General features: G+C 44.2%; 2 protein-coding genes across 2 annotated transcripts; both read left to right on the forward strand.

Moving 5' to 3' along the window:
- Positions 1 to 2,184: 2,184 nt before the first annotated feature.
- On the forward strand, positions 2,185 to 6,789 carry LOC139398816 (dynein axonemal assembly factor 10; the record flags this gene model as incomplete). The annotated part of the gene is given in 3 exon segments (XM_071144595.1): positions 2,185 to 2,319; positions 5,361 to 5,458; positions 5,786 to 6,789. Coding segments are annotated over 3 exon segments (441 nt in total), but the record flags the coding sequence as incomplete, so codon positions are not given.
- Positions 6,790 to 15,126: 8,337 nt separating this feature from the next.
- Positions 15,127 to 19,490, forward strand: LOC139398817 (nuclear nucleic acid-binding protein C1D-like). The gene is made up of 5 exons (XM_071144596.1): positions 15,127 to 15,151; positions 15,849 to 15,991; positions 17,496 to 17,562; positions 17,713 to 17,768; positions 18,897 to 19,490. Exons 2-5 carry the CDS (start codon positions 15,854 to 15,856, stop codon positions 19,311 to 19,313), a joined length of 678 nt encoding a protein of 225 aa, XP_071000697.1. The 5' UTR covers positions 15,127 to 15,151; positions 15,849 to 15,853; the 3' UTR covers positions 19,314 to 19,490.
- Positions 19,491 to 24,692: the final 5,202 nt, after the last annotated feature.

Here is a 24,692-nt window from a genome sequence, read left to right on the forward strand (position 1 = left end):
CTCATAACCCAGTGCACAAGCTGACTGCGGGTATTGACTTAAGTCTAAATTAACATTTACAATATGATAAACATTAAGATAAATCAAAATACCCCAGTATAAGCCTAATTTCTAACCTCTACATTGGACATTTTTAAATGTTTTTCCTGGATAATTGTTGTATATGTAGTGTTTCATGGTCTTATACATCTATCTGTATTCTACAAGGGACTATTTTCTTTTTTACCTCATTTCAACACTGAGACCCAAGCGAGGAAAAAGTACATTTTTTAATATATCACATGTATACTTAAATACACTACAAATGTAACAGAATTTACTTCAGATATGATGTATACTAGTAAAGTACATCTGTACGTATGCTTTACACATACTATCATTTCACTTCAATACACGTATTAAAACTGTACTTTAAATGAATACTATTTTAGTATACTATATGTTCACTATCATTACCCTGCAATACATTGACGCACACAGTAATGGAGAACAATGACCTTCCATGTTGTTGTTGTGTTTTTTTTTCTTCCTCGGGGGTAGATCAGCTTAAATATTGTAGATAGCTTCTATCAATGTAATTTTCTTCATAGTTTCCAATTCCCCATACAGTCCAATCAGAAAGTATTCAGACCCCTTGACTTTTCCCACATTTTGTTACGTTGCAGCCTTATTCTAAAATGGATGACAAAAAAAAACAAATCCTCATCAAATCGACACACAATACCCCATAATGACAAAGCGAAAACAGGTTTAGACATTTTTGCAAATGTATTAAAAATAAATACCTTATTGACATAAGTATTCAGACCCTTTGCGATGAGACTCTAAGTTCAGGGTGCATCCTGTTTCCATTGATCATCCTTGAGATGTTTCCACAACTTGATTGGAGTCCACCTGTGGTAAATTCTATTGATTGGACATGATTTGGAAAGGCGCACACTTGTCTATGTAGGGTCCCACAGTTGACAGTGCATGTCAGAGCAAAAACCAAGCCACGAGGTCGAAGGAATTGTTCTAGAGCTCCGAGACAGGATCTGCGGAAGGGTACCAAAATATTCCTGCGGCATTGAAGGGCCCCAAGAACACAGTGGCCTCCATCATTCTTAAATGGAAGAAGTTTGGAACCACCAAGACTCTTCCTAGAGCTGACCAAACTGAGCAATCGGGGGAGAGGTGACCAAGAACCGCATGGTCACTCTGACAGAGCTCCAGAGTTCCTCTGTGGAGATGGGAGATCCTTCCAGAAGGACAACCATCTCTGCAGCACTCCACCAATCAGGTATTTTATGGTAGAGTGGCCAAATGGAAGCCACTCCGCACATGACAGCCCACTTGGAGTTTGCCAAAAGCCACCTAAAGGACTCTCAGATCATGAGAACCAATATTATCTGCTCTGATAAAACCAAGATTGAACTCTTTGGCCTGAATGCAAAGAGTCACATCTGGAGGAAACCTGGCACCATCCCTACAGTGAAGCGTAGTGGTGGCATCATACTGTGGGGATGTTTTTCAGTGGCAAGGACTGGGAGACTAGTCAGGATCAAGGGAAAGATGAACGGAGCAAAGTACAGAGATCCGTGATGAAAACCTGCTCAGGACCTCCGACTGGAGCGAAGGTTCACCTTCCACAGGACAACAACCCTAAGCACACAGCCAAGACAACACAGGAGTGGCTTTGGGACAAGTCTCTGAATGTCCTTGATTGGCCCAGCCAGGGCCAGGACTTGAACATGATCAAACATCTCTGGATAGACCTGAAAATAGCTGTGTAGCGACGCTCCCCATCTAACCTGAAAGAGCTTGAGAGGATCTGCAGAGAAGAATGGGAGAAACTCCCCAAATACAGGTGTGCCAAGCTTGTAGTGTCTTGCCCAAAAACACTTGAGGCTGTAATCACTGCCAGAAGTGTTTCAACAAAGTACTGAGTCTGAATACTTGTATAAATGCGATATTTCCATTTTATCTTTTAAATACATTTGCAAACAATTCTAAAACCTGTTTTTCTTTAATTGTGGGGTATTGTGTGTAGATTCATGAGTAAAAGGTTCAGAGGTCATTTGTCTCGGTGCCAGGAGCTGAAGTTAGTTCTACTGAGGTCATTTCTCTAGGATGGCTCGGCTGTCCGGCTGTCCACTCCAGGGACTCAGTGCCTGATTGTTATCTTCTTTTACTACTGTCCTGCAGGTATGCCACGTGGAGTTTGACAGGAAGGATATCAACATGAACAAGCTAGTGGCCACTTCGTTGGAGGGGAAATTCCACGTCTTTGACATGAGGACCCAGCACCCCACCAAGGGCTTCGACTCCGTCTCCGAAAAGGTAATTGGCCGAATTAGAAGGCGGAAAAAAATTGTCAAAGGTTATTTTTCATCCCCTGGTGGCGGTGAGTCAGTTGTGGTTACGGATGGGGGGAGAGAATTATTTTGAATGTTTTCACAACTGGATCTGTGTGGCGGCCATGTTTTTCTTACACGCTCATGTCCATGAAGCTGCCTGCCAAAGATCACATAAGGCCTGTGGAGAGTGTGGCTTTTTAATCGTTCCTCCATGAAATGAAAACACACTTGACAAACTTGCGTTAAATCCCTGGGCCCAGATTCACAAAACCTTAAGAAGAAATGTCTTACTGACATTTTTTTCCCTTAACTAAGTTATAGATGTGTGAAGAAAGTTAAGCAAAGTTGATATTCCTCCGGAGCTCTTGTCCAGGGTTGGAGTAGCCATGAGGAAGGCATGGCCAGCCGTTGAGAAATGCTTATTGAAATGTTCGATTATCATGGATTTATCGATGGTGACAGTGTTTCCTAGCCTCAGTGCAGTGGGCAGCTGGGAGGAGGTGCTCTTGTTCTCCATGGACTTTACAGTTAGAGCTATACAGGATGCAAATTTCTGCTTGAAAAAGCTGGCCTTTGCTTTCCTGACTGACTGCTTGAATTGGTTCCTGACTTCCCTGAGCAGTTGCATATCGCGGGGACTATTCGATGCTATTGCAGTCCGCCACAGGATGTTTTTGTGCTGGTCAAGGGCAGTCAGGTCTGGAGTGAACCAAGGGCTATATCTGTTCTTAGTTCTGCATTTTTCTAGCTCTTTTTTGCTGAAGTTTTTATTGCGCATTCCTTGGTTATCCATTTTTGGTTTTGATATAGCTAGTCTGATGGCTATAATGTATGAAAAATAACATTTTGTTTTTGTGTATAAAGGCTTCACAAGCCAACTAAAAAGATATATTCTCGAGACATAAAGCAGATAAATAAATGGAAATATCAACACTATGTTATAGTGGGTCAAATCCTATCATCCCTGTCACATAGGCCTATTTATTGGTTTCAATCACATCACTTATGGCAATGCCACATAAGATATTTACAAAGTTCTTTAAAAATATATATATATTTACAAAGTTCCTAAGAACATTTTGAGGAATTGCACTTACGAACTCTTATGAACTTCTTATTTGATTTTTTTCATAAGAAACTTCTTACGAAAAAACGGAAGTCATGTTTTGTGAATCCGGCCCATAGTTGTGTCCCAAATGGCACTCTTTCCACTATATAGTGCACTACTTTTGACCAGAGAGAACCTTTTGACCTCTGTAGGTAGCCTTGTGGTTTGACCAGAGCTCTGTAGGTAGCCTTGCGGTTTGACCAGAGCTCTGTAGGTAGCCTTGCTGTTTGACCAGAGCTCTGTAGGTAGCCTTGCTGTTTGACCAGAGCTCTGTGGGTAGCCTTGCGGTTTGACCAGAGCGCTGTGGGTAGCCTTGCGGTTTGACCAGAGCTCTGTGGGTAGCCTTGCGGTTTGACCAGAGCGCTGTGGGTAGCCTTGCGGTTTGACCAGAGCTCTGTGGGTAGCCTTGCGGTTTGACCAGAGCTCTGTAGGTAGCCTTGTGGTTTGACCAGAGCTCTGTAGGTAGCCTTGCGGTTCGAGCGTTGGGCCTGTAACCGAAAGGTTGCTAGTTCGAATCCAGGACCCGACAAGGTGAAAAATCTGTGGATGTGCTTTTGAGCAAGACACTTAACCCCAATTGCTCCGGGGTCAAACCCTGGCCATGACCCGGCTCTCCAAGGGTGTCTGTCACAGGGAGAGTTGGGATGTGAAATTAATCTTTTTTTTTTTTTTTTTTTTGAATTTGCATATACACATGCATATTAATACACACTAGCACATGTATGAAATGGGACAAATATAATACAGCCATCAAAGTATTATTTTAACCGGAGCCCTTTGGGCCCTGATCAAAAGTAGTGCTCTTTTAGGGATTAGGGTACTATTTGTGACGCGGCCCCTGGCTCCGTTCGTCTGGTGTTTTGGGGAGATCAGAGAGGACTTTGCCTCTATACCTCTTTAAAATATTTGTGTTGTTCATTGAGCGATCAACAGTCTGCACATTAAATATATCTAATCTCATATTGGATGGGATTTGAAGGTTGGAAGTGTTTTTCAATCCACTCCGATTTGTTGAGTTGTTGTTTCTAGTTTCATGCCTCTTTCCCTAATCAAAGTTGTTGGCTTGTACATCTGCCACCGACATGGGATATTACTAACCTTTTGGCTGAATATATGCTACTACTAGACCTTTTGGATTGAACTTGCAATCACAGAAATAGAATGACAACCCATTAACTTGAATGCAAATCCCATTCTATGAATTATATTTGTCTGCTTGCAATATCCATTTAAAAAATGTTTAATTCTTCGGGATTGGTGTCCGTTCCACGGGATAGTTGAGCTAACATAGGCTAATGCGATTAGCATGAGGTTGTAAGTAACAAGAGAATTTCCCAGGACATAGACATATCTGATATTGGCAGAAAGCTTAAATTCTTGTTAATCTAACTGCACTGTCCATTTTACAGTAGCTATTACAGTAAAATAATACCATGATAGTGTTTCAGGAGAGTGCACAATTTTGAACATAGTTATTAATAAACAAATTAGGCACATTTAGGCAGTCTTGATACAAAATCTTGAACAGAAATGCAATGGTTCATTGGATCAGTCTAAAACTTTGAACATACACTGATGCCATCTAGTGGCCAAAATCTAAATTGCACCTGGGCTGGAATAATGGACTTTCTGATGGTAAAAAAATAAATACAAAATGTTGTTCTTTTTTCTTTGTATTATCTTTTACCAGATCTATTGTGTTATATTCTCCTACATTCCTTTCACATTTCCATACACTTAAAAGTGTTTCCTTTCAAATGGTACCAAGAAAATGCATATCCTTGCTTCAGGGCCTGAGCTACAGGCAGTTAGATTTGGGTATGTCATGTTAGGTGAACATTTTAAGAGGGGGCTAATCCTTAAGAGGATTAGCACATTGTTTTGTATGTAATGGATTCTTTCCATTTCATCCCAAGGCCCATAAATCAACGATCTGGCAAGTGAGACATCTGCCCCAGAACAGAGACATCTTTATGACAGCAGGGGGAGCTGGAAACCTTCATCTATGGAAATAGTAAGTCACTTTATCGATTCTCCACTAACTTGGTCAAATGGATTTCAACCCATAACCTCAGAAACATGTCTCTATAATGGTAAACTAACATCAAACACATGGTTAGGTAAGAGTCAAAATCAATGCTCTTCACTCCTGGTACAGTGTGTGGTCTGAATCCTAACTTGAGATTAACATGCATAATTGGCATCAGTGTATGATGTACTGTATGTGACAGTCTGAGTTATGTGCTTTTATCTCAAGTTACATGTAGGATTTATCCCTGAATGAGTCTAGACTAGTGTGTAGATGCATCCTTGATTCCCGCTGCCTTTGTCCTGTTAACAGTGAATACCCGGCTCAGAGAAGTAAGAAGGACTCAGATGAGGTGGACATGGGCGTGGCCGGCACTGTCACCCTGCTGCAGAACGTCACTCTGTCCACCCAGCCAATCGCCAGCCTGGACTGGAGCCCCGACAAGCAGGGTCTGTGCGTCTGCTCCGCCTTTGACCAGTCCGTCCGCGTCCTCATCGTGACCAAGCTCAACCGTGTGTGAGGTGTACGGTGGAGTACCCCCTAGACTCTGATCTTGGGTCAGTTTTGTATCCCCCCGCCCCCCCAGATGGTGAAGGGCGTACATCAGAAGCAGATGTATGATTAGCAAAGTAATGTCAGTAAGGAAGAGGTGAACCCCAGCAGGACTGTGACCCAACTAGCTATCTATCTTCAAGGCCTGCTATTCCAAGTTAAAATGACTAACATAATACCCAGTTGGCCTCCACGGATGGCAGTGAGAAACGCTCCTCCTTGTAATTCAGTAGAAGCGCTCTCTCACTCTCTCTAGTGTCCCTCTCTCTATCTCCAGTCCCCCTCCCTCTCTCGTCTCATCAAACAGTTTCTATTTAAGTCACACAGAGGATTTTGTGGAACTCGATATCCTTTGTTTCTCTCTCTTCCAGCCATCCTTTCTCCTGTTCAAACCACGTGTAGCCTATGTTTCTAATGGCAGGTTGATACTCTGAACAAAAATGCTTTGCTAACTGAAGTTAGCATATTTTGCTGCTTGAGAAAAAATGCTTGTGGTCATTATCTTTTACTAGGCAGGGTGTGTTTGATTGGCACATGCCTCCAGTTTTGCCTACAAATGTTCTTACTGTGACTTTGTTATAAAACACCCTACTGGGGATGACTCGTTCCAGATTAAAATGGCCTTTTTGAGAACTAGTATTGTCTTATTGCTTTGGACTTTTAATACTCAAGTCTGTGACCTAAATCTACATGTATAAAGTGTTGTAAAGGTACCATGTTTTATGGGCTGAAATAAAAGCTTGCAGAAATGTTCCATATGTAAATTTGTTTACATCCCTGTTGGTGATCATTTGTCATCGGCCAAGATAATCCATCTACCTGACAAGTGTGGCATATGAAGAAGCTGATTCAACAGCATGGTCATTACACAGGTGCAACTTGTGCTGGGGATAATAAAAGGGCACTCTAAAATGTGCAGTTTTGTCACAACACAGTGCTACAGATTAGACTTTGAATGAGTGGGCAATTGGCATGCTGACTGCAGGAATGTCCACCAGAGCTGTTGCCAGAGAATTGAATGTTCATTTCTTGACCATAAGCCGCCTCCGTCGTTTTAGAGAATTTGGCAGTACGTCCAACCGGCCTCACAACCGCAGACCATGTGTAACCACGCCAACCCAGGACCTCCACATCCAGCTTCTTCACCTGCAAGATCGTCTGAGACCAGCCACCCGGACAGCTGATGAAACTGAGTATTGCTTTCTGTTATGAAGCTCTGTTGTGGGGAAAAAAAAATTCTGATTGGCTGGGCCTGGCTCCCTAGTTGGTAGACCTATGCCCACCTGTGGCTCCGCCCCTTCCCAGTTATGTGAAATCCATAGATTATGGCTTAATGAATGTATTTCAATTGACTGATTTCCGTATGAACTGTAACTCAGTAAAATTGTTGAAATTGTTCCATGTTGCATTTATATTTTTGTCTAGAACATATTTTGTTGCTTTCTGGACCAGTGGTCTGTATCGACCTTGTTCTGGGTCCGGACCGCGGCCCGTCTAGTGAGTAGGGGTGTACCACAGTGTGCTGACCTGAGTGAGGGCCGCAGGGCCAGCCCAGTCTGGAGGTGCTGCAATACCTCCCTACGCCTCTTGTCGCAGCAGCAGATGCCCCACATGAAGGTTATAGTCCCAGAAGTCTTGGCTCAGCGACCAGGTACCTCAGCAGGGCCCGTTGGATCCAGGTACCTCAGCAGGGCCCGTTGGATCCAGGCACCCCAGCAGGGCCCGTTGGATCCAGGCACCCCAGCAGGGCCCGTTGGATCCAGGCACCTCAGCAGGGCCCGTTGGATCCAGGCACCTCAGCAGGGCCCGTTGGATCCAGGTACCTCAGCAGGGCCCGTTGGATCCAGGTACCTCAGCAGGGCCCGTTGGATCCAGGTACCTCAGCAGGGCGGGCCTGTTGGATACAGCCCCCCCCCCTGATGATTCTGTTCCATGTAATGCATGTGAATGGGGTTGTTCCTCATAGAGCCAGGTCCTGTGATCTCAGTGTCAAGTCTAATCTAACTGTCTAGAATGTCAGTCCCACTGACTAGAAATCATCATGCATGTAATGTCATTACTTTAACATAAACTCAGCAAAAAAAAGAAACGTCCTCTCACTGTCAACTGCGTTTATTTTCAGCAAATTTAAAATGTGTAAATATTTGTATGAACATAAGATTCAACAACTAAGACAATTTCCACAGACTTGACTAACAGAAATGGAATAATGTGTCCCTGAACAAAGGGGGGAGGGGGGGGGGGGGGTCAAAAGTAACAGTCAGTATCTGGTGTGGTCACCAGCTGCATTAAGTACTGTTGTGCATCTCCTCCTCGTGGACTGCACCAGATTTGCCAGTTCTTGCTGTGAGAGTTTACCCCACTCTTCCACCAAGGCACCTTCAAGTTCCCGGACATTTCTAGAGAGAATAGCCCTAGCCCGCACCCTCCGATCCAACAGGTCCCAGACATGCTCAATGGGATTGAGATCCGAGCTCTTTGCTGGCCATGACAGAACACTGACATTCCTGTCTTGCAGGAAATCACACACAGAACGAGCAGTAGGGCTGGCGGTATTGTCATGCTGGAGGGTCATGTCAGGATGAGCCTGCAGGAAGGGTATCACATGAGGGAGGAGGATGTCTTTCCCTGTAACGCACAGCGTTGAGATTGCCTGCAATGACAACAAGCTCAGTCCGATGATGCTGTGACACACCGCACCAGATAATGACGGATCCTCCACCTCCAAATCGATCCCGCTCCAGAGTACAGGCCTCGGTGTAACGCTCATTCCTTCGACGAGAGGCACGAATCTGACTATCACCTCTGCTGAGACAAAACCGCGACTCGTCAGTGGAGCACTTTTTGTCAGTCCTGTCTGGCGACGTTGTTGCCGGTGATGTCTGGTGAGGACCTGCCTTACAACAGGCCTACAAGCCCTCAGTCCAGCCTCTCTCAGCCTCTTGTGGACAGTCTGAGCGCTGATGAAGAGATTGTGCAGTCCTGGTGTAACTCGGGCAGTTGTTGTGCAGGTGTTGTTACACGTGGTCTGCCACTGTGAGGACAATCAGCTGTCCGTCCTGTCTCCCTATAGCGCTGTCTTAGGCGTCTTACAGTACGGACATTGCAGTTTATTGCCCTGGCCACATCTGCAGTCCTCATGCCTCCTTGCAGCATGCCTAAGGCACATTCACGCAGATGAGCAGGGACCCTGGGCATCTTTCTTTTGGTGTTTTTTTAGTCAGTAGAAAGGCCTCTTTTAGTGTCTGAATTTTTCACAACTGTGACCTTAATTGCCTACCGTCTGTAAGCTGTTAGTGTCTTAATGACCGTTCCACAGGTGCATGTTCATGAATGGTTTATGGTTCATTGAACAAGCATGGGAAACAGTGTTGAAACCCTTTACAATGAAGATCTGTGAAGTTATCTGGATTTTTACGAATTATCTTTGAAAAACAGAATCCTGAAAAAGGGACGTTTCTTTTTTTGGCTGAGTTTATGTCTTTGTATGTATGGTGCCTCTGATCTTGCCTGCATTCTTGGAGAGGAAGATGAACAGAGTCTGGATGAAGTCTGCCTTGCCCAACTGACCCTGCTCTATCAGCTAGTGGTACTCTGTGTCCCGGGCCTGTAGCTGGTTCTCTATGGTAGGCGTGCCAGGATGTCATCCTGACGTGCCGTGGACTTGGCACTGCTCAGGTCCTCACCGTCGCCGTCAGACTGGAAGAAGAAGAAGGGTGGCGGGTAGCCTAGCGGGTTAAGAGTTTTGGGCTTGTAACTAAAAGGATTGCCGGTTCAAATCCCCGAACCGACTAGGTGAAAAGTCAGTTGTTATGCCCTTCAGCAAGGTACTTAACCCTAATTGCTCTGGATAAGAGCGTCTGCTAAATGACTCAAATGTAAAAAGAAGAAATGCACTGATTCATATAAATATTCAAATTATGTTCTGGAATAAAGGGAATCGTTCAAAACTGCTTTGGATTGCTTATGTCTACAATGATGTACCTTCCTATCGCAGGACCTGCGGTAGATTAGCATCCTATCCAGGGGGTGTGCTTGGTACATCAACCTGCCTCACGCTACAGAATCAGGAGATGGGCTCCTGCTGTTCTAGCTCCTCCATCCATACTTCTCTGCTGAATAGTGTTGCTTCTCCAGGGCCAACTCCAGGAGGAAGTGGAGTCCTGGGTCTTTGGGCTTGAGCTTAATGGCTGAGGTATAGTGGATGGCAGCCTTCTCCAGACCGTCCAGAGGAAACTGACCATCTTCACCTGGTAGTGGTTTCTTTGCAGCAATTCGACCATGAAGGCCTGATTCACGGAGTCTGCTCTGAACAGTTGATGTTGATGTGTCTGTTATTGAACTCTGTGAAGCATTTATTTGGGCTGCAATCTGAGGTGCAGTTAACACTAATGAACTTATCCTCTGCAGCAGAGGTAACTCTGAGTCTTCCTTTCAAATCACATGCGCCGAATACAACAGGTTTAGACCTTACCGTGAAATGCTTACTTACAAGCCCTTAACCAACAATGCAGTTCAAGAAAGATGTACGTTTTTCAAGTGTTCTACTCCGCTAGCCAGCCCCTCGCCTAAATAGGTGTGCGTTTCTTTCGCCTCTAGATTAAGAAAATATTTACCAAATAAACTAAAGTAAAAAGTTACAATAACGAGGCTATATACTGGGGGTATCGAGTCAATGTGCGGGGGTACAGTTAGTCAAGGTAATTGTACATGTAGGTAGGGGTTGTAAAGGGGGTAGAAGCCGTTAAGGAGCCTTTTGGTCCTAGACTTGGCGCTCCGGTACCGCTTGCCGTGCTGTATGCACTACCTTCTCTAGCGCCTTACGGTTAGATGCCCAAGCAGTTGCAATACCAGGGGGTGATGCAACCGGCCAGGATGCTCTCGATGGTGCAGCTGTAGAACTTTTTGAATATCTGGGGACCCATGCCAAATCTTTTCAGTCACCTGAGGAGGAAAAGGTGACCTCTTCACGACTGTCTTGGTGTGTTTGGACCATGATAGTTTGTTGGTGATGTGGACACCAAGGAACTCTCGACCTGCTCCACTACAGCCCTGTTGATGATAATTGGGGCCTGTTCGGCCCGTTTTTTTCCTGTAGTTCACGATTAGCTCCTTTGTTTAGTTCACATTGAGGGAGCGGTTGTTGTCCTGGCACCACACTGCCGGGTATCTTACCTCCTCCCTATAGGCTGTCTCATTGTTGTCGGTAATCAGGCCTACCACTGTTGTGTCATCAGCAAACTTAATGATGGTGTTGGAGTCGTGTTTGGCCACGCAGTCGTAGGTGAAAGAGGAGTACAGGAGGGAACTGAGCACGCACCCGAGGGGCCCCAGTGTTGAGAATCAGCGTGGCAGATGTGTTGTTGCCTACCCGTACCTCCTGGGGGCGGCCCATCAGGAAGTCCAGGACCCAGTTGCATAGGGAGGTGTTTAGTCCCAGAGTCCTTAGCTTAGTGATGAGCTTTGTGGGCACTATAGTGTTGAACGCTGAGCTGTAGTCAATGAACAGCATTCTCACATAAGTGTTCCTTTTGTTCAGGTGGAGAAGGGCAGTGTGGAGTGCGATTAAGATTGCATCATCTGTGGATCTGTTGGGGCGGTATGCGAATTGGAGTGGGTCTAGGGCAGGGCTAACCAACCCTCTTCCTGGAGATCTACTGTCCTGTAGATTTTCAGTCCAATCCTAATTTACCATGTCTGATTCAGCTAGTTAAGGTCCTGTTGAGCAGCTAATAAGAATAATCAGGTGTGTTAAATTAGGGTTGGACTGAAAACCCACAGGACGGTAGATCTCCAGGAAAAGGGTTGGGCAGCTCTGGTCTAGGGTATCCAGGATGATGCTGTAGATATGAGCCATGACTGGTCTTTCAAAGCACATCAGGCTACCGACGTGAGTGCTACGGGTGGTAATCAGGCCTACCACTGTAGGTTACCTTCGCTTCCTTGGGCACTGGGACTATAGTGGTCTGCTTGAAACATGTAGGTATTACAGACTCGGTCAGGGAGAGGTTGAAAATGTCAGTGGAGACACTTGCCAGTTGGTCAGCGCATGCTTTGAGTACATGTCCTGGTAATCCGTCTGGCCCTGCGGCTTTGTGAATGTTGACCTGTTTAAAAGTCTTGCTCACATACTATCCACCACTGCGACCTGTATGCTCTCGTTGGCTGGCCCTCGCTACATATCCATTTCCAAACCCACTGGCTCCAGGTCATCTAGAAGCCGGGGCTTTTACCTAGCAAAGACTTATCTCAGCTCACTGGTCACCATAGCAACACCCACCTGTAGCACGCACTCCAGCAGGTATATTTCTCTGGTCATCCCTAAAGCCAACACCTCCTTTGGCTGCCTTTCCTTCCAGTTCTCTGCTGCCAATGACTGGAACGAATTGCAAAAGTCACTGAAGCTTGAGACTTACATCTCCCTCACTAACTATAAGCATCAGCTGTCAGAGCAGCTTACTGATTACTGCACCTGTACACAGCCAGTCTGTAAATAACCCACCTAACTACCTCATCCCCACATATTTTTTTTGCTCTTTTGCACCCCAGTATCTCTACTTGCACATCATCATCTGCACATCTATCACTCCAGTGTTAATGCTAAATTGTAATTATTTCGCCACTGTGGCCTATTTATTGCCTTTCTACATTTGCACACACTTCATATAGATTTTTCTATTGTGTTATTGACTGTATGTTTGTTTATCCCATGTGCATCTCTGTGCTGTTGTTTTTGTCACACTGCTTTGCTTTATCTTGGCCAGGGCACAGTTGTAAATGAGAACTTGTTCTTAACTGGCCTACCTAGTTAAATAAAGGTGAAATAAAAAAATTGAAATCAGCCACCAAGAGCGTCACAGTCATCCGGAACACAGTCATCTCAGTCAGACACAGTCATCCGGAACAGCTGGTTTTCTCATGCATGCTTCAGTGTTGCTTGCCTCGAAGCGAGCATAAAAGGCATTTAGCTCGTCTGGTAGGCTCGCGTCACTGGGCAGCTCGCGGCTGGGTTTGTCTTTGTAGTCTGTAATAGTTTTTAAGCCCTGCCACATCCGACGAGCGTCAGAGCCGGTGTAGTAGGATTCGATCTTAATCCTGTATTGATGCTTTGCCTGTTTGATGGTTCGTCTGAGGGCGTAGCAGGATTTCTTAAAAGTGTCCCGCTCCTTGAAAGCGGCAGCTCTAGCCTTTATCTCAATGCGGATGTAATCCATGACTTCTGGTTGGGATATGTACGTACGGTCACTGTGGGGAAGACGTCGTCAATGTACTTATTGATGAAGCCGATGACTGATGTGGTGTAGTCCTCAATGCCATTGGATGAATCCCGGAACATATTCCAGTCTGTGCTAGCTAAACAGTCCTGTAGCCTAGCATTCACGTCATCTGACCACTTCCGTATTGAGCGAGTCACAGTAACTTCCAGGTTTAGTTTTTAATATATACTTGGTATTTTACCAAGTAGGGCTATCTTCTGTATACCAACCCTACCTTGTCACAACACAACTGATTGGCTCAAATGCATTAAGAAGGATAGAAATTCCACAAATTAACTTTTAACAACCTCATTAATCTGGTTGAGAGAATGCCGAGTGTGCAAAGCTGTCATCAAGGCAACGGGTGGCTACTTTGAAGAATATCTTGCTAGCTAGCTAGCAAGCAACATTTAACATTAACTAGCTAGCAATTCAATTATATCTAACACATAGCTACATGACATTAACTCAGAGCTTTAATATCTAAAACAATTCTTACCTTGGTCAGTCACACTGCATGTTGTGGTGGCAAGCTAAAGACCCTGGCTAGCTAACTAGCTGTGTTAGCGAGCTTGATGAAAACTCTTGCTTGCAGGCTGAATAATAAAATATCTTCTTCAAATCAATGTATTTATTAAATAATAAAATAAAATGCCATTATTCATTTTTTATTTGATTTAACTAGGCCAGTCAGTTGACAGCCAACCACGGCCAAACCCTAACCCGGATGTCGCTGGGCCAATTATGCACCACCCTATGGGACTCCCAATCACGGCCGGTTGTGATACAGCCTGGAATCGAACCAGGGTCTGTAGCGACATCTCTAGCACTGAGAAGCAGTGGATTCCATTATCCATCTGAAGAAAATTCTAAATTGCAATGGGCCTCGGCTGTTCTGTCAGGGTAGGATTAGAATACCCCAGTTTGAAAAGAGACACTCTAATCTATTAGGCCTCATTCAATAGTTGATATCATTATCTAAAGTACAAAGATTTACCAAAGGTTTCCATACACATTTTGCCGATACTGTAGCAGTCTGTGTAATCATCTTACCTGAGAATTGCTCCCATCTGCTGATAAAACCTTGATACTGACAACAGTTTCACCAACATTCAATGGGGAATGTTGGGAATCACTTTATCCATTCACTGAAACATTCATGTTTTTTAATCAGGAACCTTGGGCATAACAGTCACTGAGTTACAGTAGAATGAAACTGTGCCTAAATGAGGTACAAAAAAAACCCAGCACATTACATGTCATAGAATAAGTCATTAGAATAGTATTTCTTAAGGTTATGGCTATCCTCCTCATTTGAGTAGGTAATGGAAAATGTAGGTTGTAGTTGACCGTGCAATATTTCATGGAGGTGTCATAATCGGCTACCACCTCAATCGCAACCCCATTCAAACCTTAATTTAGTCTGATGGAATTTGAACTATCACCACACAGCTGAAAAATAAAAATGCATTGATTTGCAAGAAGCATGAAGAACAAATTATGGCTTATGTCCACAGTGTGTAATATTTTACAGCGTTTCCTCCGACGCTCACTGTCTATGTTGGAAACCATCATTTTGCTCTCTGTGCAGCGCTTTGCTAGCGCTCAAACGATGTTAACGGTCCTGTTTATTATGCCATTGCCAACTAAATGAATCACATTCTACTAACTTTAATGTTAAAATAGCCAGGATAGCCCCTCACAATATGCACTTTTAGCGATTGAATATACATTTTGTTTTCTGCAATCCAACACAGTAGAGGGCGCTATTGAGCATCGGTGTAGTGTCGATAGGCGAAACACAAAACATAGAAGAAGAGAATGTTGCCGCTACGTATTTCCGGTTGGACAACAACGTGTGGAGAAACAGGTAGCTAGCTAGCTTCTCATTATTACATTAACCAGATAATATAATAGATCATATAATAGACAAACTATTCAACAATGAGTAGTTAACGGAGTGTTGCGAGGGGATTTGTCAGTGACAGGAATAAAGTGTTTTCGCTGAGCCGTAGCTTGCTTAAACGCTAGCTAGCTAGCAATATGCATGGCTATTTTAGCCACATTATCAATGATATTGCTTCGCCTTTTCCTATTCATCTTGGCTACATCAAAGCGGGTGGTATAGATGGGTTGGTAGTTTAGCAACAAAACCGACGCGTGTAAAACAGACGGATTGGTTTAGATTGTTGTTAACGTGTAAAGTATGTTCGTCTCCAATGTTTTTTGAAAACAAATAAATTACTAATATATATTGAGTGTTACATGAATCCTATCAATTTGGATGCAATCAAATTATATTTAAACAAAATAATGTTGCAGGAATGCTAATCTTTTGTTTCTAACAACCAAAATGATTTCAGAACAATCTGCGATGGTGAGTGTCGAGCCTCTTCTTGTTGAGGTGGAACGACTTATGGTATCATTAGTAGCTAGCTAGCGACCTTGTCTAGTGTCTACAGTACACTCAATACTTTAAGACCCTCTGGATAAGAGCGTCTGCTAAGTGAATAAAATGTAATATGTCTATCTAGCTAATGTTAATTTGTCTTTCTCAATCTCCCCAGACAACATGGCAGAGGACATCCCTGTGGAAGACTACCCTACTGAGATTGAGGAGCAGCTCACAGGGTTTGAGTCATCAGTCGGTGCTGTCAACAACATGGTGCAGACCATCCTATCCATGCCAAGAAATGAGCTGGTGAAAAAAGTATGTTTTCAGACTGACTAGGTAGAAGGACTTAGTATTGAGTTCCTCTGAAGTCCTGCGGTGTATTCAGCTGATTACCGCTTAAGAACCAAACGGAGCACAAACGAAACGAGGAGAGACCTAGCTGAATTTGTCCAATAGAAACTCTAGTTTTCGATGCAACACATTTTCCGTTTGTAGTTTAACAGTTTCTGTCGCAAAAAGTTTTTCAACAGTATCGGCGTAATGAATACACCCCTGATTATTGGGGATGTCACTCTGAGTCGGTCACATATTCAAACGAACAGAACAGCAATATTTAGGCCTCTGCTGTTAAACCCTCACCAATTAAGAGGTTTAATTACACTACTGAACTGGGGTGCACATCTCATCTGGGGTGCCCTGCTCAAAGCTACAGCTCTGGGTCATATTGTCAACAAGGCAGCATAAGGCTTCAGAAACAGGCTACAACATGTATTTTCTATAAAATATATTTGTTTGAATTCTCAAACTATACTGAACAAAGATATCAACGCAACATGTAAAGTGTTGGTCCCATGTTTCATGAGCTGAAATAAAAGATCCCAGAAATGTTCCGTATTTCTCCAATTTTGTGCACAAATTTGTTTACATCCCTGTTAGTGAGCATTCCACCTTTGCCAAGATAATCTATCCACCTGACAGGTGTGGCATATCAAGAAGTTGATTAAATGGCATCATTACACAGGTCCACCTTGTGCTGGGGACAATAAAAGGCCACGCTAAAATGTGCAGTTTTGTCACACAACACAATGCTACAGAAGTCTCAAGTTTTGAGGGAGCGTGCAGTTGGCATGCTGACTGCAGGAATATCCACCAGAGCTGTTGCCAGAGAATGTAATGCTAATTTCTCAACCATAAGCCGCCTCCAACGTCGTTTTAGAGAATTTGGCGTTCAACCTGCCTCACAACCGCAAACCACGTGTAACCATGCCAGCCCAGGACCTCCACATCCGGCTTCTTCACCTGTAAGATTGTCTGAGACCAGCCGCCTGGAAATCTGATGAAACCGAGTAGTATTTCTGTCAGTAATTAAAGCCCTTTTGTGTGGAAAAACTCTGACTGGGCCTGGCTCCCAAGTGGGTGGGCCTATGCCATGGTTCCGCCCCTGCCCAGTTATGTGAAATCCACAGATTAGGGCCTAAGGAATTAATTTCGTCTGACTGATTTCCTTATATGAACTGTAACTCAGTAAAATTGTTAATTGTTGCATGTTGTTTATTTTTGTTCAGTATAGTTTTGCTTCAGAAGGCAGATAAATCATGTGTGTTTTCTATCAAACACTTATTCATGTGAAAACAGGGGATACTAACTCATTACTGCTTGCCAATTTCACCAGTGGCTTGAGTGGAGCTCCCAGCTCATGCCCGGGGTGCAGCCTGGTTACAAAACGAATACAAATCACTTTTAACTCTAACTCTGCCTACCTATCGAACTGGGCGAGCTAAAACAAACCCTCTCAATGTGTCTCTTGTTTTCTTAATAGCTGGATCCTCTGGAACAAGCCAAGCTGGACCTAATGTCTGCATATAGTCTCAACTCTCTTTTCTGGAGTAAGTGAGCTTTGTTTTCCTGCAGATCCAAGTTAATATTATAAAATGATATCCAGTCTGCACATTTTTTTGGGGGGAGGTGTAAAGATGTTGAAATGATTTGTCACCACAACACTCCCCATGTTAAATTAGTGTCATTCTTGTTTACAGTGTACTTGGTCACACAAGGAATAAACCCAAAAGAACATGCAATCAAACAAGAGTTGGTAAGATATTACATTTTTACCCTGAAGAGAATTCCACTCCTCCCAATCCTATTTTGTTCAGTCAATTGTCAACTTGCATAACCTGCATTCAAAACCCCGCATACACAGCGTACAAAACATTAGGACCACCTGCTCTTTCCACGACAGAGCATGTTTACATACACACTAATAATTCAATATTAAATTATGGCAGAAGGCCAAGTATGGCGTAACATTAGCCATGTAAACACCTTACTCTGCTTATCTGTCATGGAAACAGCAGGCGTTCCTAATGTTTTGTACATTGTATGTATGGTTATAATGGAAGTAAGCATACGCCGATTTAAACACATTTCTCGGCATTTATCAAATGTCCCCATCAGTAGCCTGATTTCAGGTGTCCATGTAAACATGATTGTTAAGGAAATCGTTCTTCTTGCATAGCATGTAAACATTTTAAACAAGCTATTATATTAAGCTGACTACCCACAATAATCATATTGTTTGCATGTAACGTTGGTCAGGTGAATCCAGGGGTAAGCTATGCTCCCTTATTGATGACACTTGTTAAATCCACTTCAATCACTGTAGATGAAGGGGAGGAGACGTGGTCAAAGAAGTATTTTTAAGCCTTGAGACAATTGAGACATGGATTGTGTATGTGTCCCATTGAGGGTGAACGGACAAGACAAAATATTTAAGTGCCTTTGAACGGGGTATGGTAGTAGGTGCCAGGTGCACCGGTTGGTGTCAAGAACTGCAACGCTGCTGGTTTTTCCACGCTCAACAGTTTCTGTGTGTACCAAGAATGATCCACCACACAAAGGACATTCAGCCAACTTGACATAATAGTGGGAAGCACAGGAGTCAACATGGGTCAGCATCCCCGTGAACGCTTTCGACATCTTGTGGAGTCCATGTCCTGACCTATTGAGGGCAAAAGGGGTGTAACTCAATATTAGGAAGGTGCTCCTAATATTTTGTACACTCGGTGCCTACTGTAGATAGGTGACATATAATATTTTGTACACTCGGTGTCTACTGCAGATAGGTGACACATAATATTTTGTACACTCGGTGCCTACTGTAGATAGGTGACATATAATGTTATTTATTTCTAAATCCTGTATTTTCTTGTCACCTGACTAGGAGAGGATCAGGACGTATATGAACCGTGTGAAGGAGATCACTGACCGGAGGAAAGCAGCCCGTCTGGACAAAGCAGCGGCGTCTCGCTTCCTCAGGAACGCATTGTGGAAACTTGAGGAAGGGAGGTCAAAGGACACGCCGGGTTGTGACCCTCAGGACACGCCGGGACGTGCCCCCCAGCACACACCAGGTCGCGGCCAGCACAGGCCAGATCGCGGCCACCGCACACCAGGTCGCGGCCAGCACAGGCCAGATCGCGGCCAACACACTCCAGGTCGCGGCCAACGCACGCCAGGTCGCGGCCAGCACACGCCAGGTCGCGGCCAACACACGCCAGGTCGCGGCCAGCACACGCCAGGTCGTGGCCAGCAGAAAAGCTTTGATGGCCATCAGTCAAAAGGACCCAAACTCAGCTGAGAGGAGGTGGAGCAACACCAGGGGCTGGTTCCTCGCTGGCCTCTACCACGGTTCCTTGGCCCCCTTTTCTATGTGCACCTGTCTGAAAGTACCTGATAGGTACAAGCAGCGCCTTATCACTTGTTACCATGGACACGTGACTCATGAGCCACTGGTGTTTTTGTAATGCACACACACACACACTTTTTTTGTGCAGAAATAGAAGTTCATCAAATTGTTTTAGTTTATTTTCACTCTTCAAACATTTTTAAAGAAGTCATTGTCATAACATCTGACAAAATGTCTGGATGATCTAGATGTTCTACCAGCCCTATTATCTTAGACGAGAACGATACTTTTTATATGCATCTGTATAATTTAGACATCAAAACGTATTTTTTTTTTTTTTTTGCTTCTTGTGATTATGGTATTGGATCTCTTGTTTCAACTATAAAGTCTTTATTAATGCTGTTCATTGTTCATTCTGGTAACACCCTACATAGCATTCTCCTTTTGTAGGGCCCTACTGTGATTAAAGAATGCCACTCTGGAAACCGTCTCCAACACTCGTGATCATGTCAATTGTAGATCCGACATGTCGCCCGTGTTTAGACAGTATTCCGGTTGGTAAACACTGTCTTGGATCTATCTTGTTTCAACTATAAAGTATTTTATTGATGCACGGGTACTGTTCATTCTGGTAACACCTTACATAGCATCCTCCTTCTGTAGGGCCCTCTGGGGCATCTTTATCCATCCAAATGGTACCCTTTTCTCGACAGTGTAACTTTTTGATCGGAGCCCTATGGGGAAACAGGGTACCATTTTAGACACTACCTCAGTCTTCATTTATTACATTCTGCAACAAATCAGTTTGTCCCTATAATCAAGCTCAGGAAGTAGGGACGGACGTACGCTGGTTCCCCAGGAATGAGGGATCTTACCACATCTTTGCTCTTCTCATCGTCTTTAGTCCAGGGAGGTCTGTTTAGCAGAGTTCTAGATCTCTTTTCCACTGAAGTGTTGATTCTACGCCGTTCAAAGAAGTATCACAGCGGTCTAAGAGGTGCTAGAGGCGTCACTAAAGACCCTGGCATCTGTTATCCATCTGGCGCAGGGGTCTAAGGCACTGCATCTCAGTGCTAGAGGCGTCACTAAAGACCCTGGCATCCGTTATCCATCTGGCGCAGGGGTCTAAGGCACTGCATCTCAGTGCTAGAGGCGTCACTGAAGACCCTGGCATCTGTTATCCATCTGGCGCAGGGGTCTAAGGCACTGCATCTCAGTGCTAGAGGTGTCGCTACAGACTGGTTCGATTCCAGGCTGTATCACAACCGGCCGTGATTGGGAGTCCCATAGGACGGTGCACAAATGTGCCCAGCGTCGTCCGGGTTTGGCCGTAAATAAGAATTTGTTCGTAACTGACTGACTTGCCAGAGACATGAGAATGGCTGGCTAGAGTCTATACAGTCAGAGACATGATGAGAATGGCTGGCTAGAGTCTATACAGTCAGAGACATGAGAATGGCTGGCTAGAGTCCATACAGTCAGAGACATGAGAATGGCTGGCTAGAGTCTATACAGTCAGAGACATGAGAATGGCTGGCTAGAGTCTATACAGTCAGAGACATGAGAATGGCTGGCTAGAGTCTATACAGTCAGAGACATGAGAATGGCTGGCTAGAGTCTATACAGTCAGATGATGAGAATGGCTGGCTAGAGTCTATACAGTCAGAGACATGAGAATGGCTGGCTAGAGTCTATACAGTCAGAGACATGAGAATGGCTGGCTAGAGTCTATACAGTCAGAGACATGAGAATGGCTGGCTAGAGTCTATACAGTCAGATGATGAGAATGGCTGGCTAGAGTCCATACAGTCAGAGACATGATGAGAATGGCTGGCTAGAGCCTATACAGTCAGAGACATGGTGTTACGAATCCCTTTTGGCCCGACAGTCTAGGGGGGGATGGTAATGAGACCCGTAACATAACTCATGTAAATTATAATTGTGACAAAGTAAAAGTGTGAACGTAATAACCAGGACAACTGAAATCTACCGTCAAACTCAAGGTTTATTTGATAAACACACGGTAATGGGGGGAGCAGGAAAAGGGGCTGAGCTGGACCCAAGGAAAGAAACAAATATGCAAAAACACCCCTAAGCTAGACTAGCCTACTTTAACAACAGCTAACTAACCAAAAATACAGTGGGTGGTCCGCCCAGTTCTAACTAGTGTTTTTAACTAAGTTTACCTACGGGTAGTGTATGCCCATGGGCGACTTGTCTTGGTTTCCCCTTTTCCCACCAGCAAACACCATAAGCAAAACAATACTCACAGGAGATGAAAGTGATTTGGAGGTGCTCAAACAAAAGAGAGGTTAATTAATACACAGAGAGCGAGCGAAGAACAGAGATCTACAAACATGGCATTTACAAAGAGATTGAGCTACTGAAATCTATGAAGAACAGAGATCTACCAACATGGCATTTACAAAGAGATTGAGAGCTCTAGAGCAAACAAATGATGGGGTTTTTAAACCATGGGGAAGGAACTGTGATAGGGTAGGAAACAGGAGGAGGTGTGTCTTCTGATTGATGGGTTGATTGTTGACTGATTGGGGAGTGATGATTTTCACCTGTGAGGGGAGACAGAGAGAAAAGAAACACACACACACAGGATACTTGTATCCGTAACACTCCCACCCTTAAAAGAGCAACCCTAGGGGGGATTGCGATCACAGTATTACAATTAATACTCACAACAAAGCAACAACCTTGCAAAACATACAAAAATCATTAGACACAAGACAAAAACGCATAATTGCTTACTCACTACTGGGGCTGTAATCCTTCGCAGAGGAATAGCCTCGGGGTATCTTGTAGCCATACACATTATCGTTAACGAAAACTGGTTACCCGATTTTGTCTTCGGTAACGGTCCAACACAATCAACCACCACATGCTCGAATGGTTCACCTATGACAGGTATTGGACAAAGAGGAGCGGGAGGAATAACCTGATTTGGTTTTCCTGTTATCTGACAGGTGTGGCATGTCCGACAGAACTGAGCCACATCTTGTTTTAAACCCGGCCAAAAGAAATGTCGAAGGATTCGATCATAAGTCTTTGTGATTCCTAAATGACCAGACCACTGGTGATCATGAGCAAGGGATAACACATTTTGTCGAAAGGCTGTAGGAATCACTATTTGGTAAACAGCATTCCAATCTCCACCCGCGTCAACATGGGATTTCCATTTACGCATGAGGAGATTACCATCAATGAAGTAAGCCACGTTCTTCTACTTCACATCTTCCAATGAGACAACACTAGTAAAACATTTAGCAAGTTTGTTGTCAACCTTTTGGTTAGCAATCAGCTGCTCACGAGTGACTGGTAACTGTATTGCATCAGCAATAAGTTCAACGTTCTTTAATTCTTTCCTGGGCTGTTTGTCAGAGGTGATCAGCTTCTCAGAGGTATCACACAATCCATCCTCTTGATCATCCTCTTTGAACAGAACTGTGTTCGACAAATCTATCACGTCACCCTCTTGTAGTGCCTGAGCACAAGTGACAGCACAAGCGGGGAACACATGTGGATAACTCTGTGCCAACTCATTCGAGAGAGAGTGGTCACTTTTATCCAATACTTCCAATACGGGTACTACCTTTCCTCCGGCAATATCGTTACCCATTATAAAGGTCACACCTTTCACTGGCAACTTAGGACGTACCCCCACTCTGAATATTCCACTGATTAACTCAGAGTGTACTTTCACAAAGTGCAATGGCACGGGGACAAAACCCATTTCAATACCCTGCACTAACACACTGGAACCACAGTATGTATCGTCAGATAAGGGCAACACATCAGACAATATAAACGACTGCGCCGCACCAGTATCTCTAAGGATTTTAACCGGACGCTGAGACGCTTCGTCATTCGTTAGGGACACAAACCCCTCGGAAATGAATGGTTCATAACTGCGGTCGGGGACTGGGTCTTTCAAACTGCAGTTACCCTGAGGCACCTGTTTTGTTGCAGACCTCACAACCGTACGAATTAGACCAACACCTGTTGGTGGCTTGGCACGAAGAGGCATCCCTTGTTTGCGTTTAAGCAGGAAGCAATCATTAATCATATGTCCCACTTTATGACAATAGAAACAGGAACGCTCAGTCTTCTGGCGTGCTTGATATACTACTGCTGGTCGACTAGGGCTAAAGGTAGGAAACTCAGTGGTTCTACTCTCAGTTTGAGCCGAAAACACACTCTTGTGCGTCAACACAAACTCGTCTGCCAACACAGACGCTTCTGCCAGGGAGGATACTTTTTGTTCGTTTAGGTAAACTACAATGCGTTCGGGTAAGCAATTTTTAAACTCTTCCAACAAGATTAACTCCCGGAGAGAGTTGAAATCAGTTACCTTACTAGCAGCATGCCATTTATCAAACAGATTTCTCTAGCAAATTCCACATGGGTCTTACTAGAAGACTTTCTATGAGACCTAAATCTCTGTCGGTATACCTCAGGCACAAGCTCATAGGCACGAAGAACAGTAGCTTTGACCACTTCATAATTCAAACTGTCCTCTAGAGGTAGCGCTGACAAAACCTCTTGGGCTTTACCAGTTAATTTACACTGAAGTAATAGGCACCATACCTCTTCAGGCCACTTCAATGCTACGCTCAAATACACAAAAATAGGAGTCAACCTCTGACTCTCTGAACAAAGGTACTAAGGCAATCTGCCTACTAATGTCAAACGTGTTTGAGGACACAGCTGGTGAGGACGACTCACTAACAGTGACAGCAGGAACGAAGGCTAGCCTCGCTGTCTCTGCCTCCAGTTCCATCTGGCACATTTTAAACGTCATCTGCCTCTGTTCTCGTTCTCGTTCTTTTTCTGCCTCAATTTTACACATCTCCAACTGGAGAGTCTCTCGCCTAATTTGGGCTCTCTCTTCCACCTCTAGTTGTAACTGTGCTAAACGGACATCCCTCCTGGCATCACCATTTGACAGTGGGGAGAGTGGTTCGAAATGGGACAATGTGGCTGGTGTTTTAGCCTCGCCCTCATTATCAGACACCAATGGGCTTACAGGAGCAGCAACATCCCCTATAGGGGTAGTATGCTCAGGCAGCGGTAACACAAGCACTTGCTCTTCCAACAATACATTTAACACCAGCTTTTTAACCTCCGACTTAACTACATTCTGTGGAATCGATACTGAATAATGGTCAGCCAAGGTCATTAAATCAACTCTACGACACTTGTCAAAAACCTCCCACAAAGGGTTATCCAAAAAGGACTTCAAATCAAAAGTAGCCATCTTACACTACTTCACAAGAGCCAACGAAAATAGCAAACACTAATGCTACTTCAGCTATGACG

Source organism: Oncorhynchus clarkii, unplaced genomic scaffold (genome assembly GCF_045791955.1).
Source record: "Oncorhynchus clarkii lewisi isolate Uvic-CL-2024 unplaced genomic scaffold, UVic_Ocla_1.0 unplaced_contig_5132_pilon_pilon, whole genome shotgun sequence".
Classification (NCBI taxonomy): Eukaryota; Metazoa; Chordata; class Actinopteri; order Salmoniformes; family Salmonidae; genus Oncorhynchus; species Oncorhynchus clarkii.